The sequence below is a fragment of the Notamacropus eugenii genome, chromosome 5 (genome assembly GCF_028372415.1).
Source record: "Notamacropus eugenii isolate mMacEug1 chromosome 5, mMacEug1.pri_v2, whole genome shotgun sequence".
NCBI classification, from domain to species: Eukaryota; Metazoa; Chordata; class Mammalia; order Diprotodontia; family Macropodidae; genus Notamacropus; species Notamacropus eugenii.
Genome location: NC_092876.1, coordinates 119,188,015 through 119,207,826, shown reverse-complemented (window position 1 = coordinate 119,207,826; position 19,812 = coordinate 119,188,015). Strand labels below are relative to the sequence as shown.

The window sequence follows — 19,812 nt, the reverse complement described above, 5'->3', positions numbered from 1 at the left end:
TGATATTCTTAAAAAGCAAAGATCAGCTGGTACCCTAAAAAACATAGCTTGCAAAACTGAGTCTAACAGAAAACAACTGGACATTCAGCAAAAGAGAATAAGTCATTCTTTCAGAAGGTAATTAGGTCCACATGCCATGGATTGCTAAACTCTGCTCTAATCCTTAACTGTTATGAAACTAATCCAACATTAACATTCTGCAAAACTCATTCTGTCATTCATTAATTCAACTGGGGATGTAATTTTGACCTTTGCTCCATTAGTACCACACTTTAAGTCTGGGTGTTTAAATAACTTTGCTATGGCGTTCTGCTTTATATGGTAGTCATCTGTATATCTTATCTCATCTAATGTTATAAACTTATTGAAGGAAAGGATTCCATCTTCTTGATCTTTGTGTCTCCCACAATGTATTGCACATAGATCATGCTCAATCAATATCTGATAAGTGAATGACCCAGAGTCATTCTCATACCACAGAATTTAAGAGACCATGATAAGAGAATGGTGTATTAGAGAGCTGGCCTTGCAGCCAGGAAGATCTGGGTTCATATCTTACTCCTGACATACACCAAATATGTGATCCTGGGCATGTTTCATTCATCCTCTTAGGGCTTAAGTCAATTGTTTCAGGCCACAAGTAGCAGAGAAGGTACTGACTTAGATTGGTCAAGGGCATTTCATCATCCAAGAGTTCCCTACAACAATGAAATCCTAAATCCAGTTCTTCTTGATATCCCAATCCTATGATTCCATACTAGGTCATCATTAAAATACTCATAGGCACATGATATTTTTTGCTTCATGCTCTACAAAATGAGGTAAACAAGAGAAGACATCAGCACTACAGCAGTTAAAACCAGCACATCCCCCGGAGCAGTGCTTCTCAACTATGCCTCCCCATAGGGAGGCAAAATGTCTGCATTCTTTCCCATGAACTTTATCTGCCCAATGACTTTCTCAAGATCCAAAGGGAATGGAGTGGGAGCCAAAGAAAATAACAGAGCTCAGAGTGTATAAGATATAAGAGTATAAGATATAAGGAAAGAACGGTTAAGTGAAATTGTGCCTAAGAGTAAACAATAACCTATAACTTCAACACACTGAGTTATATTCATATATGCATTCCTGCTAAGATAATAGTTCTATGGGACCTTAATAGAATTGTCCTTTTCCCAACCAATCTAGACTAGAAAATCAACATAATGTAGGCAGGGAACAAAGAGGTTGCATAGACTCATTTGTTTTAGATTCTAAAATGACAATCAAATTGTGATGCAAAATAGCTGTGAATCATTTACATATTAATGTCAGGTGGTTATAAGAACTATGTATGTGCATATAGTCATATATAGAGATATACACCTATAAATGTCTTAAATTGGGATTAAGTACATCAAAACTAGGAGTCAAACAAAAATAAATAACAAGCCTGGATAACGGTCCACACTTCATCTTCAGCACTTAGGAGAATGCTTTGAACAAAGGCGTAATAAATCTTTTTTCAAGGATCTGAGAAACTGGTTTCATTGTGTAACCAAAGGTATCAAGAGCACATTATCTCCTCTTCTTTGCACTGGTAATAGTTATCATAAATGAAGAGATGACCAAGAAGGTGATTGCAGCCTTCATGCCAACATCTGTTGCAGAGGAATATGAAGAAAAAGGCAATGAAAAAACTTGATAAGATTCTGTGAACCTTGATTCTTCATCATGAAGGTAGGTATAGGGGAAGAATGAGAAAACTGCTGGAAAATATAATCCAAGTTCAGAAAATGAAAAAAATCAAAGACATAGAGTTTTCAGGTACCTAATAGCTGTATATCATGCAGACTTTGGTTTCAAGAACAGTCAGAAGGCCCTAGACATGAGGAATACCAAAAATCAGAATCAAAAATGAAACTTTTTAATTCTCAAAGGACAGGAAATGACTACTCACAGATGTAGACATCACTTCAGAATCTGCTGTGTGGTCAAATCAAACCAATAGGGCAAAATGGCAAAAATAAAGACACTGATTTGACTACCATTTCACAGAGAATTTTAATTGTTGTACAACAATAGCCACAATTGGAAGATCAAAAAAGGCCAAAACTATTGCATTTAGCAAACACTTGCCAAGCAAAGAGTCAGGGCAGTGAGGAAATTAAAACAGCAAATGGTAGTGGGAAGTGAGTGAACCATTCTGACTATACTTTGTGACTCAATTCTGGAACTAGCTCAGTTCCCTTTCTGTTCAATTATGGGTCTAGTCCAATTTATGTCTTGCAAAAAGATATAATTCAATTCAGCTGAATTCTATCTTCAATTATACATAACATATATATAATTCAATTATGGGAATTTTGAGAAAGTTTTATTTTATTGTTTGAATCTAGGCATGAGTGTCTGGGAAGCTGGAACATCTCTCCTGGCTATTTAGAGACCCTTAACTAAGGACCTGGGTTATGCTGATCAGAAACTCAGTCATACCTGAAAACTGATGTAAAGAGCTTTCTCACTATTATACATCTCAAGAAGTCTATACGACATATCTGAAAACTGGCCCTGTACTGGTTAATCAGTTATTATTTACATGTTCCTTAGACTGAATACAGATAATTGTGGGGAATTGAACACCTCTTTTTCTGATTTCAGCAAATTACATCTATTCACTCTCCACCCCGCCCCCCAACTTGGAAAGTCTCTAATCTTTCCTCCAATTAGAAATCAGATTACTTAATTTTGTGTCATGGCAATTGTCTTCTTTTAATTAACTGGTCTTATTTGATTGTTTTTAATGCATAAAAATCTGTCTCACCCTGTATTTGGGAGTCCAGTGCCAAAGGTGAGGAGGTCTGGTCCCAATTTCTTATGCAATTAGCATTCACTGCTTAATAAATCTATATGCCTGGAAGCTTGAACCTTTGTTTCCTCAGTCATTTCATCTCTCACCCACCACAACAGTCAAATGCAATACCAGTGTAGAATACAACTCATCTGCAAATAATAATAAAGAAGAATAATGAAGTATTATAAATAGGATTTATCACAAAATAGTCACAAAATAGTAAAGAGTAGTTAGGAAAAAAATCTTAAAGAGCTTAGAATGAGATCAGATAAATCAGATAATCCTAAAGAATGAAACAGATCTGCCATGTTCTTATTGTATCCTATTCTTATCAACACTGTTATTTGAACCATATGTTTGGATTCCCTCCTCTCAGTAGCCAATGTACTCTCTGAGGAACTCCCAGTATCAAAAATGAAAAAAAGAGGGAATAAAAACAATTAGCAGAAATTATTTTTGCCCAGCTGTATCCCAAAGAGATCATAAAAATGGAAAAAGGACCCATATGTACAAAAATATTTATAGCAGCTCTTTTTGTGGTGGCCAAGAACTAGAAATTAAGGAGATGCCCATCAGCTGGGGAATGGTTGAACATGTTGTGGTATATGAATGTAATGGAATACTATTGTGCTATAAGAAATGATGAACAGGTGGACTTCAGAAAATCCTGGAAAGACTTATGTGAACTGATACTGAGTTAAGTGAACAGAACCAGGAGAACATTGTTCACAGAAATAGCCACAGTTTGAGATGATTAATTTTGATAGACTTAGCCCTTCTCAGAAATGCAAGGTCCTAAAACAATTCCAAAGGACTCATTCCAAAGGATGGTGAATGCCATCCACATCCAGAGAAAGAACTATGGAGTCAGAACGCAGAGTGAAGGAGACTATTTTCTTTTTTTGTTTTGTTTTGTTTTCTTTCTTTCACATGGTCTCTCCAATTCATTATAATTCTTCTAAGCAACATGAATAATGTGAAAATCTGTTTAATAAGAATGTATTTGTAGAGCCATATCATACTGTATGCTACCTTGAGAAGGGAGGGGGAAGGAAGGGGAAGAAAATTTAAAACTTATGGAAGTGAATGCTGAAAAGTAAAAATAAATAATTTTTTTTTAAAAATAAATTATTTTGCCCAGTTCTATGCCAACAAAACAGAAATATGGATGAATGTTTACAAAAATATAAAGGGATAGAGACAAACACAGAGACAGGGACTGGATCTGTGATTTCATTGGTGTAGGAAGCTCCCAATGAAAAACATTTTCTACCACTGCAAGTTAGCACCTTCCTTGCAATTTAAAGTTTTAGATATTTGCCTAATATGGTGAAAAATTTAATGATTTGCCCAGGGTCACACAGTCAGAATGAATCAGAACTGGAATAAAAATATAAAATACTCAGAACACAGCAAGAAATAAAAAAATTTTAATAGTCCAATCTAAGAAAAAGAAATAGAACAAGACCAAAATGAACTTTCAAAGGGGAGAAAACAACCCAAGACCAGATGGATTTACAAGTAAATTCTATCAAACATATCCAAAAATAATATAAAACTTGGTAAAAACAGAAAAAGAAGGGATCCTACCCAATTCTTTTCATAATACAAATATGGTCTTGATATTTGTACCAAGGAGAGCCAAAGCAGAGAAAGAAAACTATATATCTAAAGAATATCAAAGTGCAAAAATACTGAATAAAATATTTTTAAAGAGGCTATAGAAACACATTAAAAAGATCATACCCTACAACTGGGCTGAATATATACCAGAGATACAGGCCATATTAATAACAAAACAACAAAAATCACAAGTACTTAAATACTCAGGAAAAACTTTTAGCACAATATTTAAATACTCAAATGGATCTGTAATATCAGTTTGAGAGTTCCCTACAATAAAGCAGATCACAACCTATCAAAACCTTACCATCCTGTGCAACACTTGTCCACATCCTCCCCAAAATTTGCTGCAAGGATCCATGCAAGGTTCAAAGCCTTCCACCATTTCCCCCAACATCATAAAAAAAGTTATGGCAAATACCTTGACATTTTTATGATCATCTTAAAACACAATCTGCAAAGCTCTTTTAAGATAATCCACACCCATTTCAAGGATGAAAATGGAAAGAGGACCACAAACAGGAGCATGTGGCAAATAGGTATATTTAGCTTATCAAGCTTTCTTTAAATAAACATGTACCCTCCAAGGCTTCTCTCTGCTTGATGAGACAATTCTACTCATAAACATCCATCAATCATCTTTGAAGGACTTTACAGGCAAGTCTATTTTCTAACCCTGTGACAGGCAAAAAATGAAATGACTGAGGAGAATAAAGGTTTGATCTTCTCAATATATTGATTTATTAAGCAATGCATGGCCAATTGCCCAACAAATTGGGACCAATTCCTTTTATACACTAAAAATAATCAGTCAAATAAGATCAATTAATTAAAAGGAAACAGCATAACATTAGGTAATCTGGTTTCTAATTGGAAGAAAAATTAGGGACTTTCCAAGTTGGGAGAGGGAAAAGTGAATAGGTACAACTCCTTGAAATCATTCCCCCAAGTGTCTATGAACAATCAAAAGGAACATGGAAACAAAGACTGATTGATCAATATGGGCCAGTTTTCAGATAAGAAATATGAGTTGCTTGAGATGTATATGATTGTGAAAAAACTCCTTGCATCAATCTTTGAATCTGAGTTTCTGATTAACATAACCTTGGTCCTTGGTTAAGCGTCTCTCAACAGCAGGGAAAAGTTGTTGAGTTTCCCAGACAAGAGGGGCTAGGTTCAAACAGTGCAATAAGGTTTTCTCCCAAGTCCCACAATTGAATAAAATTTTCTCACAAGACAGAATTTGGACTAGGCCCATAACTGAACAGAAAGGGAACTGAGCTAGCTCCAGAGTTGAGTCACAAGATAGAGCTAGTGTGGTTCACTTCATTCCCACAATTAACCAATTACTGCCTAATCCCCTCAATTTCCTCAACCCAGAATGGCCTTGGCAATCATCTCTTTCCTTTTGGCAAGTAAGTCAAATGTCAGCTGACTAAGGCACTTTCTGGGCTCTTTTGGTCTCTTTGTTGTAGAGGAACAAAAATTTCCATTTAACTTTGTATGAAATTATTATAATCAGTATTGGTATCTTTTTCATTTCTTTTGTCCACTTTCTATATCTGAGATCAATAGTTTATTTAAATAATTGAGTTAAATCTTATTTATGATGTTGCACATCTTTTTCTCATTACATTCTTCTTGTTTATTACAAATTCTGATCTTGACTCTGAGGAGTCAATGGTCTGACTGTGCACAGAAAGTCAAATCAGGAGTATCTCCTATATCAATAATAATGTCATTTCCTGTCTGCTAAAATACAATCCATTTCATTCTGTGTGATGTCATTTAGTAGTGGTGGGCCTATCACTTTTTTTTTTCAAAGAAAGTGTTCACGTAAAACTTAAAAGTCATTGGTCTCTCTCACTTCTTTTTCCTGAAGCATATTTTCCCATATATTTCTCTCCATCCTCACCCTTTCTCACCTTTGCACACATATGTTATTCTTTTTTGCAAATACTTGTCAGTAGTAAAAGAGATACAAATACAAACCAAAAAGGAAGGCGAGTGAATCAACCATTTTATAAACAGAGAAGGCTCAGACAACAGATCTCTCACCTGCACTGGCCCTTGGCCACACAGACCAACCAGATTCAAAGATCCATCCTGACCTCAGAAAATCAAGTTAACATCCTAGCTGGGGTCCGAGGCATAGTTCCCATTTACTGGAAAATGTATGACAAACAATCTATAGTTTTATAAACTGTAGTACTTCCTCTCCCTGCTCCAATTCATTCATCAGATAGCTGTCAAATTGAAATTATTAAAAGACTGGTATTATTAAATCATTCCTCTGCTCAAAGAACTTCAGTAGTTCCCTATCACCCTGAAGATAAATCACAAAACCACATGTTAGCATTTAAAACCATTCACAATCTTGCTTCAACTTACCTTTCTAAACCAAGTACACAGTTTACTGTGATCTCTCACGTATATTATTTCTCCTCACATATTCTACATTCCAGTCAAACTGACCAACTTGCTGTTGCCTATACATCCCCAAGCCTTTGCATAGGCTGCCTCCACCCAGATCAAAAATGCTCGTCCTCCCTCCTCTAGCTCAGTGCCTTGGCACACAGTAGGCACTTAATGTGACACTAGCTGTACGACCCTAGGCAAGTCATTTAACCCTGATTGCCTAAAAAAAAAAGTGACAATTCCCTTTTAGCTATTGATTCTTAAACATTTTGAAATAACATATAGGGATCACTTATATAAAAATTTAAAATCACTGATATTAATACCCTCATGATGTACTTAGTTTTATGTTTCTTTCTAGAAGGCATAATGTTTTAAAGAAAAAAATGATATAAGTAACATTTGTTTGAAAATCTGCACACTGAATAACAACAAGAAGAAAATCTGTGATTCAGATACTAATACTGTAACAAATACAAGAAATGTATGGATTATTTTCTCCAAAAAACAACCACTTGTAAAAATCAAAATGGTCTGGCAGGTGAGGAAAGATTGCTTACAACAATTTTAATTTGTTACTAATGTCATTAGTTATTGTTTTGTGTTCTGAAAGATTTAATATCTTGCCAATATAAACCCATGAGCAAAACACAAATTGAATAAGGACTTATCTGATACATGTCTTGGCTACTTCACCCATTGGCCATTTATAACTAGTATGAGAGAGGCTAATACAAAAGTTGCTTTGGACAACTCTCTAATTTACAGAAGTTACTAACCTAGATCATTGTAGGGACTTTTTGGACAGTTAACCACATCCACATGTGTGAAATCACAAGACCAGTCAAAAAATAAAAATAAAAAAGCAAAACTTCACAATTCTTTGACTTGCTTTGTACTTCCCCTTTTACCTTCTTTTCTTGTCTTAGCCATTTCTCTTCATCAGAAATAACCATTTTCTGACATTTAAATCACATTAACTCATCAGACAATAGACCTGGAAGGGACTGTAGACATTATCTGGTCCTGGCTGCTGCTCAATTTAAAGATGAAAAAGTTAAGGCCTAGAGAAGTTATGCTACTTGCCTAAGGTCACAGAGTGAATTAGTGGAAGAATCTAGTTTCCCTACTTTCTCTCTTATTTCCTCAAAAACATGCCTCCAACTGAAATCACAGATTGTTAGAACTGTGTGCTCCCTCAAAAATGATCTAGTCCAAATCCAACAATTCACAAATGAAAGCCAGGAGAAGGGAAATAATTTAACCAAAGACACAAATTAGTGTTAAGTCTGGAACTCAAACTCAGATCTCCTAATTCCTAGTTCTTTCCAATATGCTAAAATGATTCAAGAAAAACCCCTAGACTAGAAAGTCACTCCCTTCAACTCTAAACTACAGAATAGTAGGCCAAATTCAGGTGAGTAATGAAGCTTTACTGGAGATGGAAATGGCAAACCACTCCAGTCTTTGTTAAGAAAACCCCAAGTGGGGCTGACAGCTAAGAGTTGGACATGACTAAACAAAAACCATGAAGCTTTGCCTTTTTTTATCCCTATCGTTCCTCCAAGGGAGAAATCTTACATGTTTCCACACAATATCTTCAAAGCCAAAATCTGCCAAGAAATGCCTCACTCTGTAGCTAAGCTAAACATAAAATGCATTCAAGTCTATCTTAAAACTCGAAGTTCAAATTTCATAGGAGAAATCTGTATTCAAAGCCTCTTACATCCATAAACAACCCTAACAAACTCCACACTGGATTTCTTTAGCTATTTGGAAAGAATTTGTAATGAAGTTTGGAGATGGAGGAAAAGAGGGCTCTTGGACTAAGGAAAGGGTGGTGAACCCCTTGAGCTACAGGTAGAAAAAAATGAGTTAGATTACAACAGAGAGATATGTCAGACTCAAAGCCCCAAGGCACAAGCCTTCTACAAAACTTGTTAGTCAAAATCAGATTAAAATGTGATGGGAAATGTTTAACAAAATAAATTAAAAGACATTACTGCATTTGAATTTGTAATGGATAATGTTAAGTTGTGGTTTTCTATGTCAGTATGTCACCTCCAGGGATCCATTTCTACTTGAGTTTGATACCACTGGCAGGGTGGTGCTGATATTTTAAAGGAGAGGAACAGAAAAGAGGGAAATTAGAGGGATCTCTTTAACTAACAAAAGAAGTTTCAAATTTGATGGGGAAGATGGAATTAGATCCCTCAGATTGAGGAAAGAGTTTCAGACTTACATATGTCTGAAAATGCCTGTGTGGGAAGAAGAATTAAGCTGGGAGAGTTTGGGGCATTTTTAGCTACTAAAAAGGAAAGGACTGAAAAAGGAAAGGGGGATAAGGAGATTAGCTGGGTGGTACAGAGGATAGAGTGCTAGGCCTGAAGACTCCTAAATTCAAATCTGGCCTCAGATTCTTGTGACCCTGGGCAAGTCACATAACTCTGTTTGCCTCAGTTACTCATCTGCACAATGAGCTGGAGAAGGAAATGGCAAACCACCCTAGTATCTTTGCCAAGTAATGAGCCCACAAAGAGTTGGACATGACCAAAACAAATGAAACACAACAGGATAAGGAATTTCAGACCTCTGGTGCTACAGTTAGGGAAATGAATTCTGGAAGATGGAGGTGCACTGTTATAAACTGATTGGAGGAAGAAAAAAAGGAAAGAAAAGAAATCTGGCAGGATAACCTTGGAGAGGATGGTGTTCCAAGTATTTCTTGTATTAAGAAAGGAGTTTCAGACATATCTTCTTGGAAATGTTAGGTAGTTAGGCTCGGAGAGTTCTGCAGTCATTTTAAGCATGTAAAAAGGAAAGGAATTGGGGAGATAATGGAAGAAAAAGGATTTATTCAACTAAGGTACATATTTCAAACTAGTGGACCTCACGAAGGAAAGGAGTTAAGCTAGAAGAGGGAAGTTCAAGTGTTATAAGCCAATTACAGGGGGGGAGGAAATTCAGAAGGATGAGAAAGATCTCTTTGAGACTACTAAAAACTTTGGTGAGGGGAGAGAAGAAGGAAGTCAGAGGGCTCTCTAAGACTAAGGAAGAGTTTTAGACCTCACATCTGCCTGGAAATGCTATTAAGTTAGGCTGAGGAGGTTAAGGCATTTAAAGATGGTATAAAAGGATAGGAAACAGGGGACGGAGGAATAATGGAAGAAAAAGGTACGACTAAGGAAGAAATTTCAAACCCCCAGAATGAGGGGTAGGGAGATGGGCTAGGAGGCTGTTAGAGGGGAAGATGCAAGTGTTAAAGGTTGACCAGAGGAAAAAAGAAAAGAAATCTAGGGGGGATGCAGGGAGAGGGGTGCCTTGGACTAAGAATGAGGTTCCACACCCCCGGTTCGCGCCAGGGTTGTGGGCTGGCTTTGGGGCGCAGTGGGGCAGTCCCCTTTGTTGTGTGTGGTCCTTCATTCTGGAAGAGGACCAGGACATCAGAGATATAATGACATGACTTGCACTTGACTTTGTTTTGAGGAGGGAGGGCTGTGCAGGTCACCAGCCTCACTGCTCCTCCAGAGCCATCGGGTGCAGTGACCAGATATTCAGGAGGACTGGAACCCCTTCCCGATGGAGCACTGGTTTGGGGTACCCTCCGAGGGGTGGGCACGCAGAGCCAGCGAGCTTCCAAGCTAGGATCTGGGGTCACAGGGGAGGGTCGCCGGAGGAGGCTTCCTCGGAGGACCGCTCTCCCTCCCATCAGCACTCACCTGCTGGACCAGGTAGTAGGTCTTGTAACTGAGCCCCTCGGGGTCCGGGGCACGGCTGGGCAAGCTGGACAGCCGGAGGGTGCGCGCGGCCCGAGGCAGGTGGGGGGCAGCGGCCACGGGGCCCGGCAGGATCGGGCCCACCGCGAGGAGGAGCAAAGCTGAAGCAGCGGCAGCGGAGAAGGAGGCCCGGCGGCCCATGGCTCCCGACACGAGAGGGGATCGGCACCGAGAGCCAGAGCCACAGCAGGGATACAGAGCAGCACTTCCTGTCGCTCCGCCCCGGCCCAGCCAGGAACCAATCCTCGCCAGAGGGAAGGAGTATCCCCGCCCATTCACCGCCCACCAGGCCCTAAGGAAGGGAGTAACCCCGCCCACCAGGCAGCAAGAGCAGACTTAGCCCCAACCACCAGCCTCCCAAGGATGATACAGCCCCGCCTATGGAGCCCCCAAATAAGAGAGGGGCCTTACCCACCAGGCACTCACAGATGGCTTAGCCCTATCCACCAGCCTCCCAAGGATGATACAGCCCCGCCTGTGGAGCCCCCAAATAAGAGAGGGACCCTACCCACCAGACACCAAAAAATAGCTTAGCCTTATCCACCAGCCTCCCAAGGATGATACAGCCCCGCCTATGGAGCCCCCAAATAAAAGAGGGGCCTTACCCACCAGGCACCAAAAAATAGCTTAGCCCTATCCACCGGACTCCTGAGGAGGGAAAAGGCCTATTTATCAGGCCAGAAAAGAGGATTTAGCCCTACCCACCAGGTCCCCATTGAGAGAGAATGCCCAACCACTTCTCGGCTTCCCCCACACACCATCCTTCCCCTTCTGTTACCTGCCCACACATACCTGTTTCCTATGTGTCACCATTCCCCCCCATAACTTACCCCTATTACAATAAGGCTAGTGGCAGTGATGAAATTCCAGCTGAGTTATTTAAAATCCTAAAAGATTTGACTATTAAACTCCTGTACTCATTATGCCAGCAAATTTGGAAAACTCAACAGTGGCCATTGGATTGGAAAAGATCAGTTTATGTCCCAATTCTAGAGAATAGCAGTGCCAAAGAATGTGCAAATTACTGAACAACTGTGCTCATTTCACACATCCACAAGGTTAAGTTTATAAATCTGCAAGCTAGGCTTCAGCAATATGTGAACTGAGAATTACCAGAAGAACAAGCCAGTTGCCAGAGAGACAGAGGAACTAGAAACCAAATTGCCAATACTCAATGGATTATGAAGAAAACAATCGAAAAACATTTACTTGTGCTTCATTGACCACACTAAAGCCTGAATTCACTGTGTGGACAACAACAACATGTGGCAAGTCCTCAGAGAGATGGGAGTACCAGATCATCTTACTTGTCTCCTAAAGAACCTATCTGTGGCCAAGAAGCAAGAGATAAAACAGAACATGGAACAATTGATTGGTTTGTTTGGAAAAGGAGTATGATAAGGCTGTATATTATCACTATTTATTTAATTTATATGCAGAGTAAGTCATGCAAAATGCCAGGATGGATGAATCAAAAAATAGAATTAAGGTTGCTAGGAGAAATATCAACAATCTCAGATATGCAGATGATACTATTCTGATAGCAGAAAGTGAAGAAGAATTAAGAAGCCTCTTGATGAGGGTAAAAGATGAAAGTGTAAAAGCTGGCTTGAAGCTTAATCTCAAAAAAACTAACTAAAATCTTGACAACTGGTCCTATCAATTCCTCTCAAATAGAGGGAGAAGAAATGGAAGCAGTTTCAGATTTTATATTCTTGGGCTCAAAGATCATTGCAAACAGTTATCTCAGCCATGAAATCAAGATACTTGCTCCTTGGAAGGAAAGCTACGGCAAATCTGGACAGCATACTAAAAAACAGAGATGTCATCTCAATGACAAAGGTCTGTATAGTCAAAGCTATGGTTTTTCCAGTAGCAACATATGGCTTTGAGAGTTGGAATATAAGAAAAGCTGAGCACCATAGAATTGACACTTTCAAACTGTGATGCTAGAAAAGACTTTTGAGAGTCCCTGGGACAAGAAATTAATTAAAGAAATTAATTCAGACTATTCACCAGAAGGTCAAATACAGAAGCTGAAGCTTATATACTTCAGCCACATGATGAGAAGATAGGTCTCATCGAAAAAGACCCTGACTTTGAGAAAGATTGAAGGCAAAAGGAAAAGGAGATGGATGAGGATGAGATGGATGGTGTCATGGAAGCAACAGACACAAGCTCAGACAGATTTCAAGAGATAGTGAAGGATAAAAGACCCTGGCCTGCTATGGTCCAATGAAGAGTTGGATATGACTGAATAACAATAACAATAATTTATTCTCTATTGTTATCCCATATGCATTTCCTTATTGCCATCTCCAACCCCACCCCTCCATGTCACATCCCAAACTTTACCTCTATTTTATGTCACCTCCATATGCTGGTCTTTACTGTCATACCATATCCTATTTTCACTCACCCCTCCTTTATGTGAACCCCTGCCCCACATCTTCTCTCTTATCCTTATTCCCATCACTTTCCGTCACTCCAAAGACTATTCTTTACTATTATTCCCAAGCCTCACTCTTCCTATTATTCACTTTGTTTATGCTTGTACTGTATTTCACTGTATTTATATTGTATATCCTTATATCCTTGTCTCCCCAGTTAGAATCTAAGTTCAAATGGAAATTTTCATTTTTTTGTACCTGAATCCCCAGTGTCTAGCACAGTGCCTGACTGACAAAATATGATTAATAAATGCTTGTTGAATGACTGAATGACTTCTTCACACCACTCCTACATCCTTGTCTTTAATGTCACCCAAAACTCCACCCCTCCACGTCAACCTATAGCCTATTTTTTACTATCAGCCCTCCTTGTTTTCTCAGGCATTAATTTCTGCCTTGGTCTCATGTTCCTTCCTTCAAAATCTCTCATCCTTTTAATTAACCAGTTCAACTTTACTCCACCCTGGACCCTTGATTCTCTTGTCCAATTGTCCTATCACTGCTACTCCAGTTTTAAACTCAAAGCCTGGATTGCTCCCACCATCCACTTCTCCAAATATCACAAAAACTAACTAGGTCTACTACAAATTTGTTAGCCAAACTCTACTGGGTCCTCACATGCCTAGATCTCCCCCATCCTAAAAAATAACCTTCATTTGACCATCAAACTATATTCTATAACGTTTTTTCCCATTTCACAACCAAACTCTGACAAAAGCTCTCTATGCTTGTTGCCTGTACTATCTCATCTCCCATTCACATCTAATCTGGTTTCCAATTTTATCATTTAACTACAACTGCTCTCTCTAAGGCCACCAATGATCACTTTATTGCTAAATCCAAATGCCTTTGGGAGGCAATCTATCAAGACACAGCCAGGAACTAAATAAATCTAACTACAAAACACTGCAGAAATAAAGACAGATCTAAATGACTAGAGAAATATTAATTTCTCATAGGTAGGTAAAGTCAATATAATAAAAATGACAATACAGTACTGTGTAAATTAACTTTTTCAATGGCATACAAACTAAATTACCAAGAGATTATTTTATGGAGCTAAAAAAATAAAAATAACAAAATTCTTACAGAGTAACAAAAAGTCAGGAAATCTCAAGGGAAGTGATGGAAAAAAGTAGCAAAGAAAGTGGTCTATCACTACCAGATCTGATGCTATATAAAACAGTAATCATTAAATTATTTGGTACTGATTAAAAACTAATAGAGAAATTAATCAGTAAACCAGACTAAGTATACAACATACCAAAGCAAATGAACACAGTAGCACAGTATTTGATAAACCCAAAGCTGCCAGGTATTAGAATAAGGACTCAGTATTGAGGGGAAAACTGTCAAGAAAACAGGAAAGCTGCCAGTCAGAAATTTTACACGTATATATAGTCACAATCTCACTTTGTCAAGACAAACTCCACATGGCGACATGACTTAAATACCTCAGAGATATTGCAGGCTCAGTTCCAGGCCACTACAAGAAAGCAAATATCTCAAAAAAGTAACTCACACAAATTTTTTGGCTGCCCAGTGCATATAAAAGGCATATTTATACTATATTGTAGTCTACTGAGTATGCAATAGTATTGTCTTAAAAAAAAAACAAGGTATATACCTTAATTTTAAAATATTTTATTGCTAAAAATGCCAAACATCATCCGAGCCTTCAGCAAATCAAAATCTTTTTGCCGGTGGATGGTTTTGCCTCATTGTTGATGACTGTTAACTGATCAAGGTGGTAGTTACTGAAGGCCGGAGTGGCTATGGCAATTTCTTAATTCAATCCTTTCAGATTCAGAAGCTGCTTTATCAACTACATCTATGTAATATTCTTCAGTATTGTTATGTCTCAGGGAATAAGGCGGCCTGAGAAGGAGGGAGACAGGGAACAATGATCACTGGATCAGTCATACACAAACATACACAACGTTTATCAATTAAGTTTGTTTTCTTATATGAATGAGGTTCAAAGAACCCCAAAACAATACAATGGTATAAAATCAAAGATCACAGATTACCATGACAGGTACAACAACAATGAAAAAGTTTGAAATATTGCAAGAATTACCTAAATGTGACACAGAGACACAAAGTGAGCACACGCTGTTGGAAAAATGTTACTGACAGACTTGTTTAAAGCAGGGTTGCCACAAACCTTCAATTTGTAAAAATAAATAAATAAAATGCAATATCTGAGAAGTGCAATAAATCAAAGCACAATAAAATGAGGTATGTCTGTATAAAAAGTGACATCATAAGCAAACTGTAGGAGCAGTAAAGAAATTAACTTCCAGACTGATGGTTAAGAAGGAAAGTCATAACTAAACAAGGGATAGAGAAGATCACAGAAAAGAAAATGGACAATTTTAATGATATAAAATTTACAAATTTTTATATAAACAAAATAAATATAGTTAAAATTATAAATGAAAGATAACTGGAAAAAATCTTTGCAGCAAGTTTCTGAAAAGATCAAAAAATTAATATTACCTTGAGTTTCTATTGCATTGATTTCTACTGTATAGATTCTCCAATGTAATTGATTTTATGCTGTATTAATTTTATAACTGAGTCTGCATCTGCCTAAAGCCACCTTGCTATACTCCTGAGTTGGGCTGAAGAATTTAGCTTTCCCTCTGAGTTATTTTAAAACTATTATTTAAAGAAGAGTTGTTATCTCTCATACCTGTAATCCCTGAAATATTTCCAGAAAATCTATTTGTTTTAGCCCTCAGTAAAATTAAGGGGCATCTTATCTCTTCCAAGAATACATCAACTATGATAGTTTTGATTGCCTAGTAAAGATTACAAGATACAGATGGGTCCCATAAAACAATTAACATTCCTTAATTGTCACAGAGGGGAGTGATTAATCTCACCTGAATGCCAGCCCATTTTTCTTAGCGTAGCCAACTATAACGTGCCACTTGACTACCAAGACTCCTTTCTTGTGTATCAGTAGAGTCCCCCACTCCCCTCCCTTCTCATTGGAGTCACTGGCTTCACCAAGGTGGCCAATCTGACCCACTTTGTTAACAGTTTTTTGAGTCACTTTTCATAAACTGATTTTGCTGGGAGTATGTAAGGGCAAGGAAAGTAGGATCTTTTTTTCTGTTTTTGTTTATACCAAGAAGTATAATGCCTCTGAATAATATGATTAAGGAGGATCTTTCCCACTCATTGTTGGGCTTGCCCATTGAGGGAAGCTTGATTAGAGGAGTTGTTTTGTGGGAGGGTCCCAAGTACCTTTTAAGTTTTTTTCTATTGAGGCACTGGGTTAGAGGGTCATGCCCTCTGGCTCTGAAAAGTGTATAAATACTCTAAAAGTGAGGTTTTACTTTGGGGCTCAGTTTTTGGAAGAAGCTTTGTGTGCCAGACTAAACTCTGGGAAGCCCCTAAAGAGCACCCCAACCCCAGCTTTGACAACCCAGATGTTGGTGCTTCCCTCTCTGGTAAAGATATATGTATGTTAATTGTCAGGCAGTTTGGAAGCGCTGTCTGTTGATTTTTGATTTCTCTGAAATTTTTATTTTCTCTGATACCTGTGCTTGATTAAAGTGATTGTTAGCTCCTCAAACGTTGCCTTTCCTTTTAGAAAAGTAGATGAAAGAATCTGTGGTAGCAGGCACCCCTATATATGTTGGGGTGCTCACTGATACAAAGTATTACCTTACTCTACCTTTATTAAATTTGCTTAAGATATTTCTCTAATAAAAGCTTCCTTTCCAAGATCTACAAGAAACTGATTCATATTTCTAAGAACAAGAGCCATTGCTTAATAGATTTATGGTTGAAGGATATGGACAGTTTTCAAAAGAAAAAAATCCAAGCTATCAATGGCCATATGAAAAAAATGCTCCAAATCCAAATAAGAGAAATACAAATTAAAGCTACTCTGAGATTCCACCTCATTCCCATCATTTTTTTCAAAGATGACAAAAGAAGAAAATGATAAATGATGGAGAGTTATGGGAAAATAGGCACATTAACGTACAGTTGGTGGAACTATGCATTGATTCAACTATTTGAGAAATCAATTTGGAACTATGCTCAAAAAAACACAATCCATACCCATCCTGCTCCTAATTTCCTTATCCCTTATTCCTCTACTCACACCGAAACCATCTTAGTTCAGACTGTCAAAGACCTCTTACCCAGACTATTGCAATAGCCTCTTAATTCATCTACTCCAGTCTATTCTCTCTCCAATATATCCTCCATAGAGCTGCCAAATCTATATTTTAAAGGCACAGCTTTGACCAAGTCACTTTCCTACTCAAAAAGTTTGGTGTCTCTCCAGTCTTTAGGACAGGAATTCTTAACTTTTTTTGTGTCATGGACCCCTACTTAGAATGTTTTTAAATAACTGAAATGCTAAATTTCAGTTACTGAAAAGGAAGATGTAATTTCTTCCCTATCCAAGTTCATGAATCAAGGAATACCTGTTTCAGAGCCCTTGCTTTAGGATAACATACTAACTAATACTTGGCATGTAAAATCACAATCTGGCTCCACCCTCTTTCCAGGATGATTACTCTTTATACTGCAATCCAATAGACCAATTTGCTATTCCTAACACAGCATTCCATTTCCACCTCCATACCTTTGCACAAGCTGCCCTGAATGCTAGGAATGCTGTCCCATCACACCTCAACTTCAACTGAACCCCTGGCTACCTTAAAGGTTCAGCCCCAAAATGCTACCTCCTTCAGGAGGATTTTCTTGATCCCCCAAGTTGTCAATTACTCTCCTTCAAATCATTATATACTCATTTTGTACATAACTGGTACTTATCTGTTAACATGTGTCACCACAAAATATAAGCACCTCAAGAGCAGTCAGTTTCATTTTTCTATTTTATATTGATTTTTATAGTTTACATTTGTTATTTATATATTTATAATAACATTCATATATGCTATTATTTTTATATATCTTTTATATTTGTTATTCTTACAAATTTTCTATTTATTACATTTCCTAGCACAGCAGCGAAGGTTTTATGTTAGGCGCTAGAGTTACAAATGTATGGATTGATTGACTGATCCTGTCGTTCTCTTAACCCGTTTTTAACTTAGATCATCTCTACACCTCCCCTCCTCCATGATCCCCAAAACTGCCCTTTTGCCCAACTCACTTCTAAATCCCACCCTTTCTAGGGTGCCACTGCAGTCACTTTTCCATGACACTATCCACTTCTCTTTTTTCGTTCATCTTCCTACACTTGCTACAAGGTATATGCTGAACCTGGAGTGAATGAAGAAGCCCTGAGTTCCAATCCTACGTTAGATACTCATTAGCCATGGGATCCTGCGCAAGTCATTCAGCCTGTATCCTCCTCTGTAAAATGGGGACAACACATCTACCTCACCAAAGACCAGATGATACAGCAGATGTAGAAGACTTTACAAGCCAGCTATCAGTGTATGTAACATCAGATAACGTTGTAAAAGGCATTTTCCAACCTTAAGGAAACATGCAAACGCTGCCGTCACCATCATTATTACTACAAGTCCTAATTATCAGTGTAAATGACGTCAGAGAGGAGGTTTCAACCCCTTTTGCTGCTGCCCCCTAAGGGACTTCTGCGTCTGACTTGGAGCTGAAACCCAGCACTCGTGAGAACCGGGGCTCTGACAGCAGGACTGTGTTGGATACTTTGTAGCCCCAGGGCTAGGAGAGTGTTTTCCCTTAACAGATGGTCGTTCGTTCGTTCATTCCTTCATAAGAGATTCTCCTCTCTGTCCTCTTTCCCTCTTCTATTCTCCCCTTTCCCCCAAGGCTGCCTCCTCCGCATAGCACATATGTATTCACAACCTCCTGCCTCCTCTTTCCATTTTCCTGGGCTCCAAGGTACTCCCCTTTCTCATTCCTGCTCTCATTTCCCCTTCCATGCTCTCCCTCTGCAGTCCCCACAGAGGTCTCAATCGCTGTCTACCGTAAGCCTTCAGGGTCCGAATCCCGCAGCTCCAGAACGGAGACGGGTTCTACCACTGCTTCCCCAGGGGAGAGGGGGAAGGAAGATTCCATTCTGGCACCCCTCTGGAGTGGGCAGAAGTGGTTCGTTCTCCCCGGTCTCGAGGCTCCGTTGCTAAACCTTTCCGCTGCCCCTTGCTGTGATTGGTTCCGCGGAACTGGAGCCTTTTTCGTCACTTCCGGAGAAGCGGCAGGCGGGAGATTCTATTGGTAGGAACTAAGGAAGTAAGGTAACCGAAGTCGAAGCGAGTGTTTGTTTGGGTTCGTTGGGTTACGTTCCTGGCTTTTGCCCTGGGCCTTATCCACCCTTGGCCGTCTTGGCTGGAAGGGCCGGAGGGGCTGAAGCCCCCGCCCCGGACGGTTGGTTCCCCTTCAGTCGTAGGAGCCGATGGTCTTCCTGGGCCTTTGTCTGCCTCAGTTTCCCCTTCTTTAAGAGGAGACCGCCGGAAGTGACCTCAGGGGCCATCTAGCTCCGCCTCCTCATTTTACAGTGGGGAAAACAGACCCGGGAGAGATTGATTGATTGACTGTAAGTTGCGGCGCTGGGGTTTGAACTCCAAATTCCTCACGCTACCGGGGGAAGAGGCGAGACCCGCTCTCGACCCTGAAACGCCCTTCTTCTGAGCAAGCCGTGGAGCCGAGGTGAGTTATGTTGTCCTGTAAAAGGGGGGTCATGTTTGCCCTGGCCAGCTACCCCGCTTCGTTGTTGGAGGGCGTTTTGTGTCGT

At 39.1% G+C, this 19,812-nt stretch overlaps 2 protein-coding genes across 5 annotated transcripts in view; one reads left to right on the top strand and one right to left on the bottom strand.

Annotated features, from left to right (window-relative positions):
• Positions 1 to 10,907, bottom strand: part of PRCP (prolylcarboxypeptidase) — a 74,500-nt gene extending 63,593 nt beyond the window's left edge. Inside the window, exon 1 of one of the 2 annotated variants that reach the window (XM_072610716.1) lies at positions 10,591 to 10,907. In XM_072610716.1, coding sequence (XP_072466817.1) covers positions 10,591 to 10,788 — 198 coding nt within the window. In that variant the 5' untranslated portion in view covers positions 10,789 to 10,907. Of the gene's footprint in view, positions 1 to 2,800; positions 2,980 to 10,590 lie in introns of those variants that run through there. The other variant, XM_072610715.1, reaches the window with a different exon arrangement.
• An 8,344-nt stretch (positions 10,908 to 19,251) lies between these two features.
• The window catches only part of DDIAS (DNA damage induced apoptosis suppressor), a 30,160-nt gene continuing 29,599 nt past the window's right edge, over positions 19,252 to 19,812 (top strand). Inside the window, exon 1 of one of the 3 annotated variants that reach the window (XM_072610714.1) lies at positions 19,252 to 19,727. The gene's annotated coding sequence lies outside the window, so the exon portion shown is untranslated. The remainder of the gene's footprint in view (positions 19,728 to 19,812) is intronic. The other 2 variants (XM_072610712.1, XM_072610713.1) reach the window with 2 other exon arrangements.